Raw genomic sequence first — 20,974 nt, forward strand, 5'->3', positions numbered from 1 at the left:
ACACAAAAGTTCCCTTCTGTCACAAAGACTTCAGGCTTTCCAATTTGAATGACAATCTCCCAAATTACCGGTGCTGGGTCACTCTTCTGTCAGGGGTTTTCATCAGTTTGCCACTTCAGTATTCATAAAGGTTGCATACACACTGTAGATACCAACCTCCTTCACTGCTCTGTTGAGAGAACGATGATACCCAGCTGTTGGTAGTTCAGGCAGAACTTTTCCCATTTAAATGATAGTTAAGGCCACAGAGATTAGTCTGTGATGACATGATTATCTTTACATATTTAAAAATGTAGTGGGTGCTGCATTAAATATAATGTACATACTGACCATAAAAATGTGTTCAAATACATAGATAACGAGCGCAAGGTGCAGCACTACCAGTATTTATTAAATTTTTTAAGGATGATCAAGCAGTTTTAGGAAATATACAAACCAATCTAAGGAGGTTGAGAGCATTTAATTTAATATAAAACCAGCTGTAGAAAACAAGATTGCCCCGCAGGCAGATTAAATCATGGCAAAGAGAGGACATGTTTGATACTGAAATATGAGCAAAGGTAAACAAACACTGGGACTGTGATAAACAACAGCTGACGTCAAACCATATTGTTGAGAGCTCAAATTATCTTCTACATTTCTTCTCTTATTTGTGCTTTTGAAGATTGTTGTATAATACACATACTGGTAACTCTTTATCTCCCTGTGTAATGGACTCAGCAACAAAACCCCAACCTTTCCTAAAGCAGAAGTGGAGGTTTCAGATGAGGAAAAGTGGTGTGTTGAAAATTACCCCAGAAGTTTTAGACAGTAATTTCTCCAAATGATGCTTTCATCATCACTACCCTTTGCTTCAGGTAATAAAAAATCTCTTAGGCTAAAAATAGGGTGTGTGTGAGAGAGAAAGAGAGAGATGCTCTCAGAGGGATTGGCCTTATGTTTCTGTTTTGAATTAGCAAACTCCCCACCTGTCAGTTTTACATTCATATGTTCTGTTCATGTTTGAAGCAGCCTCTGGCAAGGAATATACTGTCTGAATATTTTGTAGACTTTATTTTTGGATTTGTCTGGTAACAGGTTTTGTGCCTTGCTCAAAGCCTTCTGGTGCCACTCCACCACCAACAGATAGATATGGCTGCTACCATAACCTACCTTTTGAATTATAGTCAACACCTTCTTGATTCAGATTCAGAAACTATACTGTTACAAGTTGTTTCAACACACTTTGACCCTTACAGGGCTATATCTTAAAGATTCAGGCCATAATTCTGATCATAAAACAGCATATTACATGTACATGATAATGCTAGTGTTGTTAGAAGTGATTTTTTTATTCAGTAAGAATAATCACCTCAATGGTAAGGAGGAGGGGGTTTATTAATATTTTCTGAGGTATTAGACTCCCTGAAAATAAAAGTCATCTATCTCATCTCTGTCTTTTCAAAAGAGCTGACATTTGTAAATAGAAGCAATCCCTTACTTTGGCTTGTTTTATATTAAAAGCTATTGTTACAATAAATGACTAACCAAGGATGTTGCTGTAAATAGGTTTTTGGGCAGAGGTTTAAAGCAGGAAAGTACATTTATTGAAGAGCTGTGTACAATTTTGAGGTTAGCATACTTATACTACTGTATAAGTATACTGTATTTCAGGTTTAAATATTTTTTTTTCACTTTCACTGTATTTGTGGCTGTTTAACGTTTTAAAGGCAAAACATGGGGACCTCATGAAATACCATGTGAAGTAAACGTGGGCAGCAGAGTGTTTGTTCGGACAGCAGAGGTCGTGTTTTCACCGTCTCCTCTGTGAACCGGAACGATATGGTTTCACCTTGGGTGCATGTCGCTGTGGAGAGAGACACACACTTTGTTTTAGCTAGAAATTTGACATTCAAATGAAAGATAAATGTCTCTGTAGTATTGCAGCGCGTCTGACTGTTTTTCAAACAGAGAGGAAACATGAAACAAGACGTCCGGATACTTTTATTGGGGGAGCGTAAGTCATTCGCACTGACAGCTGACCACAAGCTAAGAGACTAGCAAACATTAGCTGTTGTAGCTAACTTACTAACTTCTAGCTGCATTTACCTCGGTTACTCCTGGTGGTATGGTGCCGATAACTGTCTTAAAAGGGAAATGTATGTCTCTGCACTAAATTATGTCCTATCAGATAAAATATGTTTTCTACGAAGTGACCGCTTTCCAAAGGTTAATTTCCGCTAACTTAGCTAGCTTAGAGTATGTTAACCTGCTGTTAAGGTGTGAACGGTTAGTAGTTAGCTGCCATAGAGAAGTTAGTGAACGTGTTTTTTCATCGGCTAACTGATCAGCTGTCGTCTAGTGAACTAGTCACCACATTACACAATACACAGATGTATTTTAATTTGATGTTATTTTAAAAGTTATCCCTTAGTTAGTTAGAGAGCCGTTAGTTAGCTAGCTGTTAACCCAACGTTAGCTGCAGTCAGGCAGTTGCCGTATAACGTCGCTAACAGTTAACCTACCCACCTACCTAACTAAACTGGTGACTAGTTAGAATAACCTTTCATGTCACCATACTTTGAGTGAAACATTTCCATTAGCTTAACTTTATATAGAGGTTAACGATTCAGTATAATGACATTAGTTATCAGGCGTTCTGTAGATATATCAATGACCTATGAGATTTAATATTGTCTTTTTAATTCAGGGGCTAAAAACTCTGCTGTACAATTGAAGTAAAATAGTGTTTGGGGCAGTCCATGTCAGGGCATTTATGTGAATGATAACATAAGGAGTAGTCAGCTAACGTGCTAGTACATTTTACAGTAGTCACTTCATCATACAAGCCACATTGGATCCTTAATTCTTCCTCTGGCAGCTCCTCTCATCCTCTTCATATTGTCTCCTCTAACAGCCAAGGTGGGAAAGACATCACTCATTATGTCTTTGGTTGGAGAGGAGTTCCCAGAAGAGGTAAGTGTCAGTACAACTATTCAACTATGTACAGCACTGCTGTGATTTTACTAAAACGTCCTTTTTGCAGGAGGATAGGGGGAGAAAGCTGGGGGGATTTTAAGTAGCTGACCACCTGCCACTTATAGCTTATGTTGACCACTGTTTGCTAAATATGGCCCCTGTTACTCTACAGTAGTCAGTACTCAGCAAACTGGTTCATTTTTGTGCAGTAAAGAAAACAAATTGTTGCTTGGTGCTGTCCAATGTGGGAAACCTAATACATTTTAAATTTTCCTTTTGCAGCTTACTTTGCATTATGTAAAACTTATTCTACTCTATAGCAAAAATGACTTCTCACAGGATGAGATAGACAAATCTTTAGTTTAAGATATCAGTGCCAGTTGTAAAACACCTATAGTATATTATAACAAATTATATACAAAAAGTAATGTTTCTTTTAATCTGACTTAACTGAAGTAAGATTTGTTTCATACTGTCATTGCGGTATGTTGGTTAGAAATTGAAAATGGTTCCCCTGGAGTTTAGAAAACACTAGAAAAGTTCAATTCAATGTGGGTTTTTTGTATTTATGACTTTTGCAGCATATCTGGGGTTTATTTGACATGATGAAATCAGCCTGCTCTGCTGTGTACTATGTGTCCAGCACTTTGTTTTTGTGTAATTTTTATTAACTATTTTAGTTTCAGTACACTTGCTGGCAATATGTAAGACTGTAGGTACACAGTAGTTTGCTCCAACTCAAAATGCCTTTGAGAAATTTCCATATACATATAGTATTAATGACTAGTACATTTTGCACTACTGTTCCTCCAAAAGTGGAAATTGCCTAGCATTTCAGCTTATGGCTTACTTTTGTGCTATCTGTGATCTACAATCTCTGACAGGTTCCATCCAGAGCTGAAGAGATCACTATCCCTGCTGACGTGACTCCAGAGAAGGTGCCCACACACATAGTGGACTACTCAGGTAACATGACCTAAAGACTAATATGAAGTACCACCATTTTTCAGTCCTCTGACTGTTCTCAGTGCTTGTTGGACATTAAAGACACCAACTGTAAAGCAATTTAGTGTGTTTGTGTGTGTGCATGTGGGTGTGAATGGCATAACTTTGAGATTTGTTTATGTTTGTCCTTAACCCCAACAGAAAAAGAGCAGTGTGATGAAGTCCTTAGAGATGAGATCATCAAGGTAAGCACACCATACTGCACTAATGAACACACTGAACACCATCCTTTTTAACAGTTGAAACTTCTTTGTAAACGTCATGGGAAATCAAAATCAGATGCACTGAAGGGTTGAAGTGGGCTGAAATAATCTTGAGCAATGCTGTGCCACCCTTGATTACACATACCAACTTTGATAAATAAACGTAATTGTTTCTGCAGTTTGTTCCAATTTTGTTAAGACCAATGTCATATTTTAGGAGGCCCAGCATTTAAGCCATTTAGGCTCAGCCATTTTCTTTCTCTAGGTCCATGTATTTTTCTACATAAACTCTTTTGCACTTTGTAGCAGGCACCTGGATGTTTTTACATCTGATTAGCCAGTCTCAGTCATTCTTCCATTCTTATTTCCTTTTGTCATGTTCAGGGTTTTTGGGAAATATCTTGACATTAAGCGTTCTTTCTCTAGGATTTTAATAAAAGGTAAACAAAGATGATTGAATTCTGTTGAGTCCTTCTCAGCTGTTCTTTCTCCAACCCACACAGGCTAACGTGGTGTGTGTAGTGTATGATGTCACCAACGAAGACACGATAGAAAAGGTAGTAACCTGCTACTTGGTTTACATTGTCTCATACTGTATATCACATTTACTTAATGCATTTAAAATACAAACCAATTACACTTGTCATGTCACACGCTGCCTCTTGTTTTTCAGATCAAAACTAAATGGATACCTTTAGTTAACGGAAATGCAGAGAAAGGGAACAAGTATGTATCAGCTGTTGATGGATGTGTGTTACCTGGGCTCTTCTGTGCCACTGAACTTTGCACTCCTTCCTACTGTTTGCATGTAATGTAGGCAAACTTGGTAATCTAGGAACTTGAGTCACCCTGAATAGTCCATGCAGTAGTCACTATTTGAATGTCAGAATTATATCTTGTATTGCAGGATTACCTGTATTGTGATGTAATTTTTATACAAAACAAGTTATGATAGTGTTATATTGAGAGTTACCCTGTCTCTATATGTTATATCAGAGTTCCCATCATCCTTGTGGGAAACAAGTCTGATCTGCGCTGTGGGAGCTCAATGGAAACCATTCTTCCCATTATGAACCAGTTCTCTGAGATTGAGACATGTGTTGAGGTGAGGCTGAAGTCTCTCATGACGTATCCAGTCTGCTACTTACTGCAGTCTATACACACCTGCTAACCTTACCATTGAGATACACACATGGTTGCCAGGTTTCACACAAATATTTACACATGTACACTTTATCTGGCTTTTAGATTGCTGAGATAATTGTATCTGAAATTTTCTCTCTGCTGTTTTTCCTCTTTCAAGTGTTCTGCAAAGAACCTGAAAAACATTTCAGAGCTGTTCTACTATGCACAAAAGGCAGTTCTTCACCCCACTGCCCCTCTTTATGACCCTGAGGACAAACAGGTCAGCCATTTTTGGTAATGGGATGCCAACTGCGGAGTTCAGCCTGTCCACTTATTCACATATGGGCATACATACAGATTGCTTGAATAATAAGGTTTTTGTCCTCCAATATTTTTCCCCAGCTAAAACCATTGTGTGTCCGAGCCCTTAGCAGAATATTCTACATTTCGGACCAGGACAATGACCGTATCCTCAGTGACGCTGAACTCAACAGCTTTCAGGTGCAAGTTAAAATCACCTAACATTATGTTACATTGGTTCAGTTATTATTTGAACAAAAGCATTTTGTTTACTATAAAAAAAAAATCCATCCATCTTTATGTGTAGAAATCTTGTTTTGGGAATCCTCTGGCACCTCAAGCCTTAGAAGATGTGAAGACAGTAGTTTGGAAGAACACCAGCGATGGGGTGCAGGACAGCGGCCTGACCCTAAATGGTAAAAATCAGTTATGAATAACAACATGCAACTTTAAACTGTTGTTGCAAGGCCACACTCAACTGATGGCCAAGTATTGTCGCTCTTCTTTTTCAGGTTTCTTGTTCCTTAATACATTATTTATCCAGAGGGGCCGACACGAAACCACGTGGACTATCCTCAGGAGGTTTGGTTATGACGACAACCTTGAGCTGACTGATGATTACCTTTACCCTGAGTATGTGTCTTGTGACACTATTGTACTGTATCTGTCAACTCAACTGTACATTTTTATATTGCTGATAACTATTGTGTATTACAGCAGGTTGTATTGCAATAATATTGTAGAGTAAAGATCCCTGTCCCTGTATTCTACATAGTCATCTCCATATTTCTCCATTATGTCCTTGTTTCCATTTGGCTTTGTCTGTGTTGTGTTTGTACACACTAGTCAGGAATGCCCAAATATAATAATATAAATATCGAATTGTTGTTTTTCTGTTGTCAGACTACGAGTTCCCGTCGGCTGCACCACAGAGCTCAATCATTTAGGTCACCAGTTTCTCCAGCGGCTGTTTGACAAGTACGACGAAGTGAGTAGCAATCTTAACTGCCTTTAAAGTCAAGTTCAGTTCAATTTAGTTTTCTACATGGCATATTCAATAAAGGAGGGTTTCCTTGTTTTGAAGAAGTGACCTGTTTTTCCCTCTTAGGACAAAGACTCTGCCCTGTCGCCGACAGAGCTCAGGAACCTATTTTGCGTATGTCCTTACATGCCATGGGGTGCAGAGGTCTATATGACCGTCCCAACCACAGACGAGGGCTACATCTCTAATCATGGCTACCTTTGTCAGTGGACGTAAGTACCTCACGATGGTTAGTGATTTTATGTGATTGTAAGCATGCACTAGGTTTACACTTTTGTGCACTTATAGGCAATTTATGTTCTGCACTGTTCGAAGGTCACATGTATGTCAATCCCTTCACATGCAGGCTTTCTGCATACCTTGACATCCACCGTTGCCTGGAGCACCTAGGATACCTAGGCTACCCTATCCTCACTGAGCAGGAGTCACAGATTGGCGCAATCACAGGTGTGTGTGTGTGTGTGTGTGTGTGTTTGGGAGATTGACTGTTAATTATAAGCAATCCCAACAAACAGCATGTCACTTACAAATGTTGAGAACATCTCCTTATGGAACAGGAGAGACATACTGTACCCTCTTTGAAAACTTAATTCCCAGTCTCATAGTTAAGAACTGTTCTGTAGGAGGATTACTAGTCTTAATCCTGTCCACCGTGCCACATACATGTACATTTGTCCTTGAGATGTGAAGATTTGTAAATTGCATGTGTGTTGACACATTTACACATGCATGGTTTGAAATATAGTGCACTCTCCAGTCCACACATGAAATACATTTTGTTCTTGTGTTTCTTGTGAGCATTAACTAAAAGAATAATGATTAGTGATTAAATTAGTGATTGATGGTTGAGCTAATATGAGGACCTGTTACTAGGGTGTGTATATGGTAGTAGTGTCTCTGCAGACATACTGTGTGTGAACTAGTGGCAGTCTGAGGATAGTTTGTCAGGAAAGCTTGGACAAGATTGGAAAGTGTTATGTAATATATCTCACTGCTGCTAATCACACCCATTCTGTCTCTGTCTCAGAAGTGAGCACCTTTTAGTTGACCCTACTGTAGATGACCAGTATTGATGTTAATTGTTATTGTATTTAATTTTAGCCATGCCTGCAGTATCGTTCTAAGAAAGTTCCTGAGTGAAATATCTCAATAACTGTCAGATGGATTGCCACAGTGTTGGGTACAGACATTCATTGCCTCTAGAGGACCAGTCCTAAGACTTGGGTGATTTTTCATCTAGTGCCACAGCAGCTGGGGCTGACAAAGTACAGTTTAGATTGATGAATAGTTGAGTCAAGTCTGACAGTACAGAGTGGTGCTAGATAAGCTGAGTCCCAGATATCCTAAAATGGTAATTGTACAGACAATAAACCCTCTGGATTTTAGCAACAACATGCACTTTCCTGTGGCAGTACCCTCAGGCCAAACTTTACAGTTTGTGTCCTATAAGTGGTTGGGATCCTTTATTTTCATCGATTCAGTTTATTTTCTAATAAAATTTTATTTGATGCCTACATGTCTTATGACTATTAGTCTTGTTTCCTCTGACTTTAAACCTGTGATGTCATGTTGCCTAACACAAGCTGGACTGGCGTACCCTGCACTTACACATGTGTAATGTGCACCTGCATTATATTCTAAACCTAGTTGTTAGGCCTTGTGGAAATCCCCTAACTGCCATTAGAGGTCACTTTAACTAAGGTTTTAGTTCCGCAATATGCTGTATAGACTAATTTTACTTGTATGAAATCAATGTAATGCAATTAAGTATCCTTCAAGTAAAATGTTTTTGTTTTGCTGTAATACATTTTAAATCCAAAGAGTGCGCGTTACTGATTATCTGAGCGAAATCACTTTTTTTTTCAACCCAGGTTGTATTTTCATATTATTTGCTATCGTTTATAACAACGCTTTATCCACAAGCTTTTTTTGTTGAGATATGACACAGCTACAGATCCTCAAGGATAAACAGGTCAGCACAAGTGATGTTTTCTACAGGCTACATGTTTTCAACGGTGATGAAACAGGAGACCATGTAGAAGAACTGAAACAGCAGCTCCTGTGGCAGGTTGACCTTTCTCAGCTGGTGCAGGAATTACATCTTCTGCTTTGGCCTTTTTTAATGACAATGTTGGCCTCCCACCTCAGGGCTGTTAATTGTACTGTGTAGAAAACTAAACAAATCTAACTTCCCCTAGCAAGTAGTGAAAATTGGAAAATCTTGAAATTGAAAATCAAAGACCATTTTTAATTTTACCATTTGGTAAGGCAGGGGTTCAGCTGTGTTCTTGTAGCTAAGCAAGTCAAATTCTAACAGAATGGCAGCCCTGTGTGTTTGTGCATTGTGTTTATATTTTGTTTTTTTCTGCTTGTTTATATGTGCAGTAACACGGGAGAAAGAGGTGGACCTGGAGAAGTGCCAGACACATCGGTCAGTGTTTCTCTGCAAAGTGATCGGACCACGGGGAACAGGCAAGACAGCCTTTCTCCAGGCCTTTGTGGGCCGCAGCGTTGTGGTATGGCACCATCTGCTAGTCTGGGACTGAAAATATTAAGTGTTGCATTATTAAACTGTGAAACTTGTACTAGTCTGCATCATCAACATTGATAATACTAAGTAGTGACTGTTTTCCTTTTTTTTTCACTCTCTTTTGCCTTCTACAATATAAGGGGAATTCCAGCAGTGCCTTCTCACCCTATGCCATAAACACTGTCCGAGTCAGCAACCAGGAGAAGTACCTTATCGTAAGTAGCACCCATACTGACCTTAATGCTGACCCTTAACCTCTGACCCTGACTAAAGCCTGAGCACTACACTCTTCTCCTCCCCATGCAGCTCAATGAGGTGGATGTGGAGGTGGACTTCCTGAAGGCATCAGACGCCTCCTGTGATGTTGCTTGTCTCATGTACGACACCAGTGACCCACATTCCTTTGACTATTGTGCCAGTATATACAAGGTCAGTCACAACAAAGGTCATAGGAGCATTTAAAGGATAATACAAGTGTTTATTTGTTATCATTTTTAGTTTGTGCCATTCACATAGGTTGCCTATCTTCTTTACACTGTTTGTGCTGGTGTTTGCACACAGTCAGCCTAGTTAATAATGCAGTATTACAGCTCACTTTGCTGCCTTTAGCACTTTCTACCATTCAACTGAAGACTTAATTAGTTTTTTTCTGTTTCTCATGTACAGTAATTTCAGTGGCTGTGATTACATTTTTTCATACAAATCAAAAAAAATTCAAATTACAAATCCATTAAAAGTGTATTCTATTTACATGCTCTATAGGAAGAAGGGCTCTAACATGTGCAATACACTGAATCCAGCAGTTCAGAACAGGCAAAAGAGGGTGACATGAACCTGCTTCCAGCATCATTATTAGTTTATTGATGTGTGTTCTAGTGAAGCAACAGTTTGATCTGTAAATATTACTCTGCGGTTATTAAACAGGAGAAGCCACCTCCAGCTCCTGCTGTGATTCAGAATTTCCTGGAAACAAGTAAACTTCACTTAACCAAAGACCTCTCCGCTTAGAAAGATACACCACTTGGATAAAGCCTACAAGTGGTCGAGAGTACTCATAAAGACGAAACAGTGGAAGAGACAATGGTGTGGATTTTCAAAGATCTGCACTCTTTCCAGAATAAACATCTTTATTCTGGAAAGAGATCCTGATTACAAATTGTATCTGTCAAAAGAATTATAGAGGAATTAAACCTCTTCCCAAAAAATATTCCTAATTGGAGAATTTATTGTGATCAAGGTGTTTATAGGATATTTTAATCGTCTTGGCCTGTTATTCTGATTATTACCTGATTAAAAGGCTCCATGTAAACAGTTACAAGAAGAAATGGGTGTCTCCACCAATAAATAAACCAAAGATACAAACAATTCACCTTACAAACTTTGACAGATCCGTGTCCATGTACAAGTCATGATAAAAAGTGATTTAGACTTTTCTTCAGTTTGTTTACATTTATTATGTTGTTATTTCATTAGGACGCTTTTGAAAACAAGGTAGACCCTTCTCTGTCAACTAAAGTTTTCACTCTTTATTCTATTTCTTCTTACATAGCAGCACTACATGGAGAGCAACATCCCATGTGTGCTGGTCGCCTCCAAGGTGGACGTTCCTGAGGTCAAGCAATTCCACGGGATGACTCCAGCAGAGTTCTGTTATAAACACCGACTGCCTCCGCCGCTGCCCTTCTCCAGCCTGTTCCTTGACTCCACCAGCAAGAACATCTACACCAGGCTTGCCTGGGCAGCAATGTACCCGTATGTTCTAGTTAGACAGACTACTCTTCTGATTAGCTCTAGCTCTTAACTAAAATCAGATGTCACTGAAAACCTGGAAGATCAGTCACAGGAGAATATAGTTTAAAACACTGAGTGATTAAAAGGTGGCAGGTAGAGATGTAAGAGAAGCTAGACATTTGTTTTGCACACGGTACTAGCTGTGTGCTGCTTTGTGTGACTGACTCTTAATGTTATTTTTCCTCCAATCTCCAGACACCTAAATGGTTCAGACATGAGCAACACTTCATTCTGGCTGAGAGTGGCGTTGGGGTCGGCTGTGGTTGCAGTTCTGGGATTTGCCATCTACAGAGCTGTTGCCAGACTGAAATGATCAACAACCAGCTGAGCTTCTTTTTATTTTATTTTATTTTATTTTTTTCAAGCCTGACACTCTATACATACATCCATCAAGACCAAACCTCCGAGACCAGAGCCAAAACCACCGCAGTCTGAACAAGACCTAGTCTGCATCATTTTACTTTTTACCCTGAAGGCTCCCTGGAAACTCTTCATATCTATCCTTCTTAGTGTCTGACTTTTTCACTTTCTCCTATGCTCTGAGTCAGTTGATTGCAACAGTCCAAAGGCAATTGGAAGCTAGTGATTATATTATTCCCCATGCTGCTGTGCCCAGCTTTTTCTGCCTTACATTGTCCAACCAGGCTAAGTAGGAGTTAGCCTGTCAGCGCTCGGTGCATTGATACATGAAGAACTGTTCATGTCCAACAGGTGCTTTATCAGAGGGGAGGAAATGCAGGAAGACAGTTGCGTCTAATCTATTGCTTTCCCCTCAATTATCTGTTAAATGTTAATGGTGAGATTGGAGAAGTTTTATATACATGCAGTGTTTCCTAAGCATAATGTAGAAAAATGCCAAATTGACTAGACTGAGGAACCAAAGGGGTAGCACATTAAGCATTTTTAACAGAGCAAACATCCTGAATGGCTGCCATTGAATCTCTGGCTGGAACTCCTCAATGAACAACACTTCCTTTTGACCATGCCACCACAGATACAAGATTTTTATATCTGATTTGCCAAATAACTCCAGCAGCAATGAGTAGTGATAGCATGTTATTTACCCCTTAGGCATATTATTTTGCCTGAGAATGAAACATTTTAATGTTTTTAGCAGTAAGGCCTCCACTGATCTGCTGTGGCAGGGAGAGATGTGCATGAAGAAACATGGCAGTTTGTTTATGCATCTGCAAGTAGTCAGAAAATATTTTTCCTATAAAAGGAGGCCGAGCAAACCTCCAAAAATGACAAAATGTTAAAGAAAAATCTGGTCAAATTTATCTCTGCTTACGCTCAGTTTCCCTCTGTTCACATTGAAATTGAATTAATTAATTTTTATTCAGATTGAAATTGATTGATGATCTGTGCTTTTTTTTTCTATTTACATACACCTGACACTGTGCATACACTTTGACCTTGTTACATAATCTGCCATTGTATCATTTTCCAAAATGAGTCAGTCATGTTAATGTCTGTTTTGTTGCTTAATTTAGCTGGGGGCCTGCTGCTCCTGCAGGATACACTTGTGTGACTTTTGAAATATGGCTGTTTTCTTACTGAAAGTGAACTGATTTAGATGCTTAATAAAAGACCAGACCAGACCTTTGCCCAAAAGACGTTATGGATGTTGGGATGAAAGATATGTCGTGAATGCTGTTTATTATGTCTGACAGTTGGTTCTTTTTTTCAAATCTTCGCTTTGTTGATATGTAGCATCACTTTTTTTTTTTTTTGGCTGACTAAATTTTGTTTTTAATTTACTGCATTTAAACACAAGTATCAGTATCTGACCACACACGTGAAGCAATACCAGTTACTACCCTTTTGCACGTAGCTTCTCGAAATGCAAGAACAGCAACTGGATGCTTTGATCATTCAGCCTGAAGCTGTTAAACAAGGTTAGTTTGATGATCTCACACCTGTCTTTAAAGATCATAATGAATAACAGTATGTAGAGGGTAATTTGTGTGTAATCTTGACTTTCATCAGCTTGACTCCAGTCTGTCTGCTGCTGGAGTCTCAGTTCCAACTGCAGACAGCCTGGAATCGCCTGCAAGACACCACGAGGTGGCAGTGTTACATGTCAAGTGAGAGGCAGGACAGAAGAAGCCCTGGGTGTGTCTGCAAAAGCCACCTCCTCACTGCTCTGCAGCCACTCTGGGGAAAGTGGCTTTTGGGATTTTGAGTGTAGTTCATGTGTCAGAACAAAGTAAATAACTACTGTATTAATTTAAGTCGTGTATTCAGGACTGTGTTTGATTGCGCACTTTGCAGACCAGTTTTGCAGTAAATTAATCTTTTGGACTTGTTTACCACTGTCCTATTCCCATAAGGAACATTATTTCTTTACACTTTTGTTTCACAATATCTTTGGTATATAGGGTTTTACTTCATACCACTAAAGTGTCCTACAAAGCCCTTGTCTGCCCCCGTGACTGGTTGGTAAAGCAGTTATAAGGTAATTCAATCAAGAGTGCACGATACTAGTTATTGATAAAACCACCCACTGCTTTTCATGTGACTTCTGTAGTTCCCATTTCATAGTCTAACTTATAACATTAGAACTTGCAGTCTTCCCAAGTGTCCACCCATGTTTTATCAGCCTCTGCAACAGAAAATCATCCCTCTCGTTGGAACTTCCATACGTGCGCTTTGTCTGCAACATCTTGGTGCATGCAGCGGGCTGAAGAGGTTCAAATATATATGTGTATATATATGTGTGTATGTATAGTCTATTCATCTTTGATATCCACAGAAATTCCTCCGTCCACTAAAAGCATATTACGCACGCGTAAAATGCGCGCAGTAAGTTGACACACATATTTTGTAGAAGATGACAAAGGTTTATTGAATTACAGTATAAACATTCTTTAAAAGTGACTGAACACAGTGGGATGTTTTTATATTATAAGTCGTCTGAACATGAGAAAATATACAGAATGGAGCTTAAATAACTATAGAGCCTTTAGGAAATTCTTGCTGACGTCCACTGCCTACGGTCTGTACATTGTAAAGGCTCAACAATGCCAACCATTGACACATTTTGTATTTTCAGTATGACCCCGTGCACTGACAATAACTATTCTTAAGTTCAACTGTATATACATTTTTTTTTTCCTTTTCATCAAGACCCTAGATTAGCCTGTATGCATCCAATGATCAGACAGAAATTAACAGTATTATTAACGCCAAATAAAAATGCTCACAATTATTTCTACAGCATCTATTGGCTATAGTGCAATGGAGAAGAAACTACTAGTAAAAACAGCATAAGTTTGCATGAAACCTTACAAAAATAATACATATAAGAAAACATTTCCTTCTGTATTTACAGTGACTTTGTCTCTGATATTGTCCTTTTACTTCTTCTTTCCTGCTTTGGCTGCCTTTCTGGGTGTCTTTGCCTTGGGCTTGGCTGCCTTCTTTGCTGGTTTTGCCTTGGGCTTGGCTGCCTTGGGTTTCTTAGCTGGTGCTTTTTTGGCTTTCGTTGGCGTCGCCTTTTTCACGACCTTTTTCACTTTCTTTGCAGCTGCCTTCTTGGGTTTTTCCGGCGTCTTTGACACCTTCTTGGGCTTGGCCGCCTTCTTGGGTTTGGCGGGCTTCGCTGCCTTCTTTGGTTTGACAGATGCCGCTACCTTGGTTGACTTTTTGGAGTCCTCTGGTTTGGTCAGCCTGAAGGATCCGGACGCGCCGATGCCTTTGGTGTGGCGCAGCATCCCGGACGCCACCAGCCTCTTCAGGGCCATTTTAATCTGCACATCGGCGTTCTCGCCCACCTTATAGTTCTTCCTCACGTACTTCTGGATGGACTGACGGGACGCTCCACTCCGGCTGTCGTCGTGAACGATGGCCGCTTTAATCATCTCCGAGTACTTGGGATGAGAAGCGGGTTTTTTGGGCTTTGATGCCTTTTTGGCTTTGGCCGGAGCTGCCGACGTCTCTGCCATGGTGACTTTTTGAGTTAGTTAACAAAAAAAAAGTCCTGGAGGTGTAATTTCACCCGGCTCAGCTGGGAAACCGGAGAGTCAGAAACAGCGAAATATATTCACAGCCAGAAATAAAGCTTTCCCCCAGAAAGTCCGAGCTGGCAGACAATGCCACACTACTGCTCGTATAGCAAAAATGTTGTTATAATAGTCCACACAAACTGATGCGCCAGTAGCCTACACAGGATCACTTAGTGTCTTATTCCACAGGCGCCTCAGTGAGCCTATGAAGCCTATCTGCGGACGTGATTGAGAACACCAACTGCCAGCAGCTGATCTAGCGGACTCCATGGAACTGGCGCCGTCCCGTTTGTGTTTCTTCATCCTCCAACTCCTGTCAAATATAAAAGCTACGGCGGAGTACTGATCTACAAAACATTATGAGCTGATAGCAGAGACATTGGGCTTCACGGGGACACACTTTTTTCTCTTCATCCGCGCCGGCGAACAACTTTTATTCCAGGAAAACCCGCTGGAAGTAACGCGTGCTGTGAACAATTTTGCACAATTCGCGTTAAATTGACCCAAACAGACGGAACCTGGGGCAAAAGCATCCAATGCAGATCGAAATTGAATCTATGCTTAAACGGATGCACGCGGTTCGGCCGGTGTCGGATTCCGTTTTTGTTTTTAATACATCGATACATTTTCCCAACTAACACAGTCCGGCCATTGACTTTGAGTGACGTGGTCGAGATTATTTAGTGTTAAACCTCCTATAAATTAAATGTCACAGCATCTAAGTTACAGATGACACTTGGGACGATGATATGGGGTTATACGCGTGGGGATACGGTAGATGGCTTTGCTGTGTTTGCTGGTTTTTGGACAGAATTGGTTATAACTGTCACTACGGCAGTCGCCACTCGAGCTCCATTGTCAGGAAAGTTGCCAACACATCCAAAGATCAGGGATTCTGATACCGGATCATAAAATTGATCACCATATGTCGGATAGGGTTGTGAGTGGATGCTGTGTAACCAGGTGTGAGTCCAGCTGCAAAGGAGGGCTGCAGCCGAAAGCAAAGTCCTTTAATATAGGGCGCTGTGATGGCTTTCTTTTGTTCAGGAACTGGCGCATCAGACCACAGCCAATAACAGGTTTGACATTTGGCTTTCCTCTTTTTTGAGGGTCTGTGGTGCCGGTCCTAAGCAAGAAAATCCTCCCAAATAACAAACTTTACTACAAATCTCCTGTATTAGGCCTATTTCTTATTTTTAATGTCAGGTCTGATGTCCCTCCCTGCAACGCCATTTTGATTCCTATATGAAAGTCACATCCACTGGAGTAGTGCTTTCCCCCCGACTTTTGTGGCATGGTTATTTGAGTTATTGGACACTATTTTTGGATAATAACCAAATTTCTGTCCTCATGCACATTACACTCAGTGGTGCAAAACAACGCGTAGAGGTGGTCCTCTACAGTGTAGACTACAGTGGGATACTGCACATTTTGAGGCAGTGAAGTGTCCACTGTTCAAAATAACATTTTGCCCAATTACCTTTTACATCTCACCTGTTTATTTTATATATTGTTGCCGATAAATAATGTAAATAATCAAAATAAAGTTAAGTGTAGTGTGGAAAATATCATGAGTCCCTCTATCTCCACCTGTGTCCTTATAGTGAGTTGATGACTAAGTGTTTTGTTTTTTGGTGTGCGTGTGTTTTAACAGGAGGGTGGTTGAGCAAGGAGGGAGTGAATGAGTGAAAACGTGCGGGGAGGGGGGGGGTATCGTGATTTGTTGTTTTTTCTTCATGTGGCATAGCTGAGCTACTGAGGGAGGGAGTAGATGAAAGGGTGAGTTACGCTACATAGCACAAGTGCATAGAAGAGCGAGGGGAGTAGATGACAGGGTGAAGGAGTGAATGAGTGAATAAAAATGTTTAATGTGGGGTATTAGTCTGTGCAGTGCGCTGCTTATATGCTTACTGTATAAATACTATAATGAACAACCTATTGTTTGCGAGTCCTATTCGGGCCATGTGTAGCAGGGATAGCTTTCGGCTTGTTTTGTTGGGGGGGGGGGCAATAGGGTATTGGTCCGTTGTTTTTGTCACCGATTGTCCGAAGTGATGTGTTATTGTCTTTGGCCGCTTGTGCCCAGTTTAGGAAGCTAAACAGAGACTTCTCCCCGGGTTAGACCACTCCCTTCATCCGCCGACAGAGGGACGTCCTCAACCTGCTCAACGCATCATTTCAAAGTAATTATCAGTACGGTGAGATGTAACTTAATGACCTGGACATTTTATTAAGCTGCTTGCGGTGCGTTTCTGTTTCATAAGCGGCTGATAATTGACCATCATTCATAGTTGTCCAATGATTGGTCTAGAATTGTCCCTGCCAGAATTATACCCTAAATGTGTTTATTTATTTATTTTTTCCGAGGATTGGTGTCTCTGTGGTGTGGGCGGAGCTGAAAGGATTACTTGATTAATCAATTAGTCGATTAGCAGACAATTATTTTGATGATTTATTAATCATTTCAGTCATTTTTCAAGCACAAATGCCAAACATCTGATGATGTCAGCTACTTAAACATGAGGATTTGTTTTACATTGTAGTGAATTTAATATCTTTTGGTTTTGCACTGTTGATCCGACCAAAGAAGCAGTTTGATGATGTCACCTTGGGCTCTGGGTAATTACAATGGGCATTTTTCACTATTTTCTGATGTTTAAACCAAACGATTAATCAAAGAAATAATCAGCGATAATGAAAATAATCGTTTCAAAAATGTACTGCAATTTTTTTTCTTTTTTTCTTTCAAGAGTACAAAAAATGTCTTTATAGAGTAGTATTGGTACAAGTGTGATATTCCTTGTGCCCCTTTTGGTGTATATATAGTCATTCACTTCTGCTGCCAACACACTGAAATCTAGCTTCCCAGTTTTATCTTTAGTCATGCCAGTGTCTGAGGTGCAAATCTATTCAGCTTACATAATGCTTAACCCAGTGCTGGTTTATTTGTCAGAAGTTGGAGAGAGTCGAGTGGGAGGTACATTACACATGCATTTACAGAAGACAGCATCGTGTCAGGAGTTTAGCGTTGCTTCTCTAAATTTATGCCAGTTTGTAATTTTAGCTGCCTAAAGCCCTCTCAAGTCTTGTCCTGCCTCTGGCCGAAAGCATTCTAGGTAACATCACCCACCATTTACCCACTGAAGGCCTCAGTGTGCTCCATATCAGGGCTGTGGATCAGTTGTCAAAAGGTCCAAAACGACCCAGCACATGCTCACATTGTGCTCCTTTAAAAGCATTCTTTCTGAGTTGCTTTGATTTGAAGACTTTATCGTTGTTTACTCTGGCTTTAAAAGTCAGATAAGGTTCAATTAAATCAGATCATTTTTATTTACTCAGGTGGCAAGAAAAGAAGGTCTGGAGACAGTTTTTAGATTAGATCATTCCTTTTTCTGAGGAATCCTCAGGGTTTCTTTACTGTGAGTATATATATATAAATACACACACAGATATATCTATATATGTATATATATGTATGTGTGTATATGTGTATATATGTGTGTATATATATACACAAAGTTACATAATATCAGATAACATTATTAAAGGAATTAGATGGAGTTGTCTTGTAAATGAAGACTATGAAGTAATCACAGTTACTGCCTCAAAACTGGATGCTCATTTTTGATTTGTTTCAGTTTTAGCAACTTCTCCATCTTTATTTCCATGGAATACACCAAATGTGCTTTCATCAACATATACTGGGTTCTGCCATCACCTGCATGTGACAGGGTGTAACATTGGTTCCACACGCATACATGAAAATGTATACAGGTATAGTTTATTGTAAATCTTTGACCAGTTGCATCTTCCATACTTGCACATCAGTACATCTCCATGTGCAGTTTTAAAGTGCCAGTTGTGCCCTTGAGCTGGGCATCACTTAGTTCATCCGCCCATTACGCTGCCACAGATAAAACTGTCTATGTCTTGGTGATTAGACCTTCACTAAACTAACAGTGAACTAAGCCATGTTGAGACAACGGAAAGTGAGAACAAGGCATTGACACAGTCGCAGTTTTAATACGCTTGTCCTCGGGCCAGCTGGGGTGTGAGTGTGCTCAGTAGAGGTAGTGTTTGTGTGTAGTTGACAGTTGTGACAACACTTGGACGTGTGAGCAGGTGTCAGTGGCCAAGTGCTGTGCTGACTGCTGTACGATCGAGCCAATAGAGGCCCGTCAGTTTGGCCCACACCAAGGCACTCTTTGTGAATGTCTTACCATTCCCCACTCCAAAACACCCTCCCTCATCTCAGTATGTACAGCAGGTAACTATTTCCACAGCGTCAGCTGTCAAACCACCTCTCACGTGACAGGCTTTTCATTGGACTTCGGTCAGAACACCTGTGAGCTGTCAGTCAAACCATCAGAGATGACTAACAGAAGCTATTGTAAGCCATTGTCTCTCATGATACAACATGACACAGCATTTTTGGTCAAACAGTTTAAAGAGAGGTTTTTAAACAGAGGTGCTCCATTGGGAAATAATCAGTCAGTTATTACGTTCATATTAATGAAACAAACTAAAATGCTGAGTTGGAAAACTATACTTCTGATGCTGTAACAGTTACACATGTGACATATTGACCACAAGCTATCACATCTAATTTAACACTGATAAATTGCCGTTCAAGAATGCTACATTAAGCCCTAATCCTGACTTTAACCTTTGCCCCTTTAATACCTGGAGACTTAAGTACAGTACATGAGTAGCACAAGCTGCTGCAACAGGAGCCATCTTGTGTTTATGGGAAGAATTCAATATAATTGTGATATTTATTTACAAAAATTGAAACTATAAAACTGTCCTTAGTCGTTTGAACACAATGAGAAATTACCATTTCATGAACAGGCATTTCTTTCTTTTACTTTGTGTTCTGTTATTATGTCAAAACTTTACACTAAAAATATAAAAAACAATGATTGAAATAGTTGTAATGCTTCCTGTGCACTCAGTATACTTTTATGCAAAACATTTGCTAAATGCATAAGTGCAGGCATAAGTATTGTGCTCGGAGTCCATTCATACTGTAGTAGTGACTTCTAGTCGGAGCTGCTTTTACCAACAGAGGGCAGTAGCAGCTTAAATACAAGTAATTAATTGTGTTATTTGCAATCCATTTAATCTTAGATTTGGCTTAGATGTAATTAGTGCTGCTACACAAACTGAGGATATATAATTGTGTCAAACTGTAATATTTATATATAATATAATAGATAGTAACAAAAGTGGGCACTACCTTATGTTATATCCTGTACATGGTCTAACTGAAAGTACAGGAGTGATGAGCTCTAGTTAGTTCAGTTTATCTCAGGTGGGACTGGTTTGTCAGCACTCCCTGGATACTCTGTGGTTTGTTTACGTGGATGTCGGCCAACAGGGCTGCCCTCACTTTAGGGTGCAGCTGCAGGTTTAGACACCAGAGGTCTCTCCACACTCAAACCTTACTGCTGTGACTCCCAAACCTCCCAACCACAAGAAGCTGCTCAGAAAGCCTGTGCTCTACTCAGCTAGAAGTGGCACTGTGACACTGTAATGTCAAAAATAGCGACTGATGTTAGGGAGGCAGACCTGTGGTCCCTGTGTGAGATACTGCAGACAGGGCTGAAAGTGTGGCTCCCCTATGAATTCAGATCATGGCAGTTTTACAGAAATTCGGATACACCCGTCAATCTTTTTCCGTTTCCCCTTTGCTTTCCCTTTATCCTTTTAATGATCTCCCCTTTTCACCCTTCTTCCTCTAACTCTCTCCTTCCCCTTTCCTCGCCTCTTCCGTTTTATGTCCCCAAGAGATCTTCTAAGTGGAGCAGTTTTCAACTAAAACTGTGCCATTCAGTGACCTGATTCATTTTTCTGACATTTTTCATCATGCGGGTGATTCCCTCTATTGCACAATCACTACTGCCTGACATTCAGCGACTCGAGTTAATTCACATGATTAGTTGAGGCTAACCAGTTCCAGATGTCTTGTCTTCTTAATTTATAAAAAGATTAGGTCAGCTAAGAGAACAAT

At 40.0% G+C, this 20,974-nt stretch overlaps 3 protein-coding genes across 5 annotated transcripts in view; 2 read left to right on the forward strand and 1 right to left on the reverse strand.

Annotated features, from left to right (window-relative positions):
- The first annotated feature begins 1,737 nt into the window (after positions 1-1,737).
- On the forward strand, positions 1,738-12,555 carry rhot2 (ras homolog family member T2). 3 transcript variants are annotated; one of them, XM_044179404.1, is made up of 19 exons: positions 1,738-1,996; positions 2,897-2,955; positions 3,843-3,924; positions 4,105-4,148; positions 4,670-4,723; positions 4,840-4,892; positions 5,163-5,271; positions 5,470-5,571; positions 5,694-5,792; positions 5,899-6,007; positions 6,104-6,224; positions 6,495-6,579; positions 6,700-6,845; positions 6,980-7,080; positions 9,019-9,149; positions 9,304-9,378; positions 9,470-9,592; positions 10,713-10,915; positions 11,150-12,555. In XM_044179404.1, exons 1-19 carry the CDS (start codon positions 1,960-1,962, stop codon positions 11,265-11,267), a joined length of 1,851 nt encoding a protein of 616 aa, XP_044035339.1. In that variant the 5' UTR covers positions 1,738-1,959; the 3' UTR covers positions 11,268-12,555. The 3 variants fall into 3 exon arrangements, with proteins under 3 accessions (XP_044035339.1, XP_044035340.1, XP_044035341.1); XM_044179405.1 differs by having other exon boundaries at positions 10,716-10,915; XM_044179406.1 differs by lacking the exon at positions 1,738-1,996 and adding an exon at positions 2,080-2,138.
- Positions 12,556-13,776: 1,221 nt separating this feature from the next.
- Positions 13,777-15,149, reverse strand: LOC122867943 (histone H1.0-B). The gene has a single exon (XM_044179415.1). The coding sequence runs from the start codon at positions 14,899-14,901 to the stop codon at positions 14,314-14,316; it is 588 nt and encodes a 195-aa protein (XP_044035350.1). The 5' UTR covers positions 14,902-15,149; the 3' UTR covers positions 13,777-14,313.
- Positions 15,150-17,047: 1,898 nt separating this feature from the next.
- Positions 17,048-20,974, forward strand: part of rhbdl1 (rhomboid, veinlet-like 1 (Drosophila)) — a 54,142-nt gene continuing 50,215 nt past the window's right edge. Inside the window, exon 1 of the mRNA XM_044179411.1 lies at positions 17,048-17,144. The gene's annotated coding sequence lies outside the window, so the exon portion shown is untranslated. The remainder of the gene's footprint in view (positions 17,145-20,974) is intronic.

This window comes from Siniperca chuatsi, linkage group LG20, assembly GCF_020085105.1.
Source record: "Siniperca chuatsi isolate FFG_IHB_CAS linkage group LG20, ASM2008510v1, whole genome shotgun sequence".
Classification (NCBI taxonomy): domain Eukaryota; kingdom Metazoa; phylum Chordata; class Actinopteri; order Centrarchiformes; family Sinipercidae; genus Siniperca; species Siniperca chuatsi.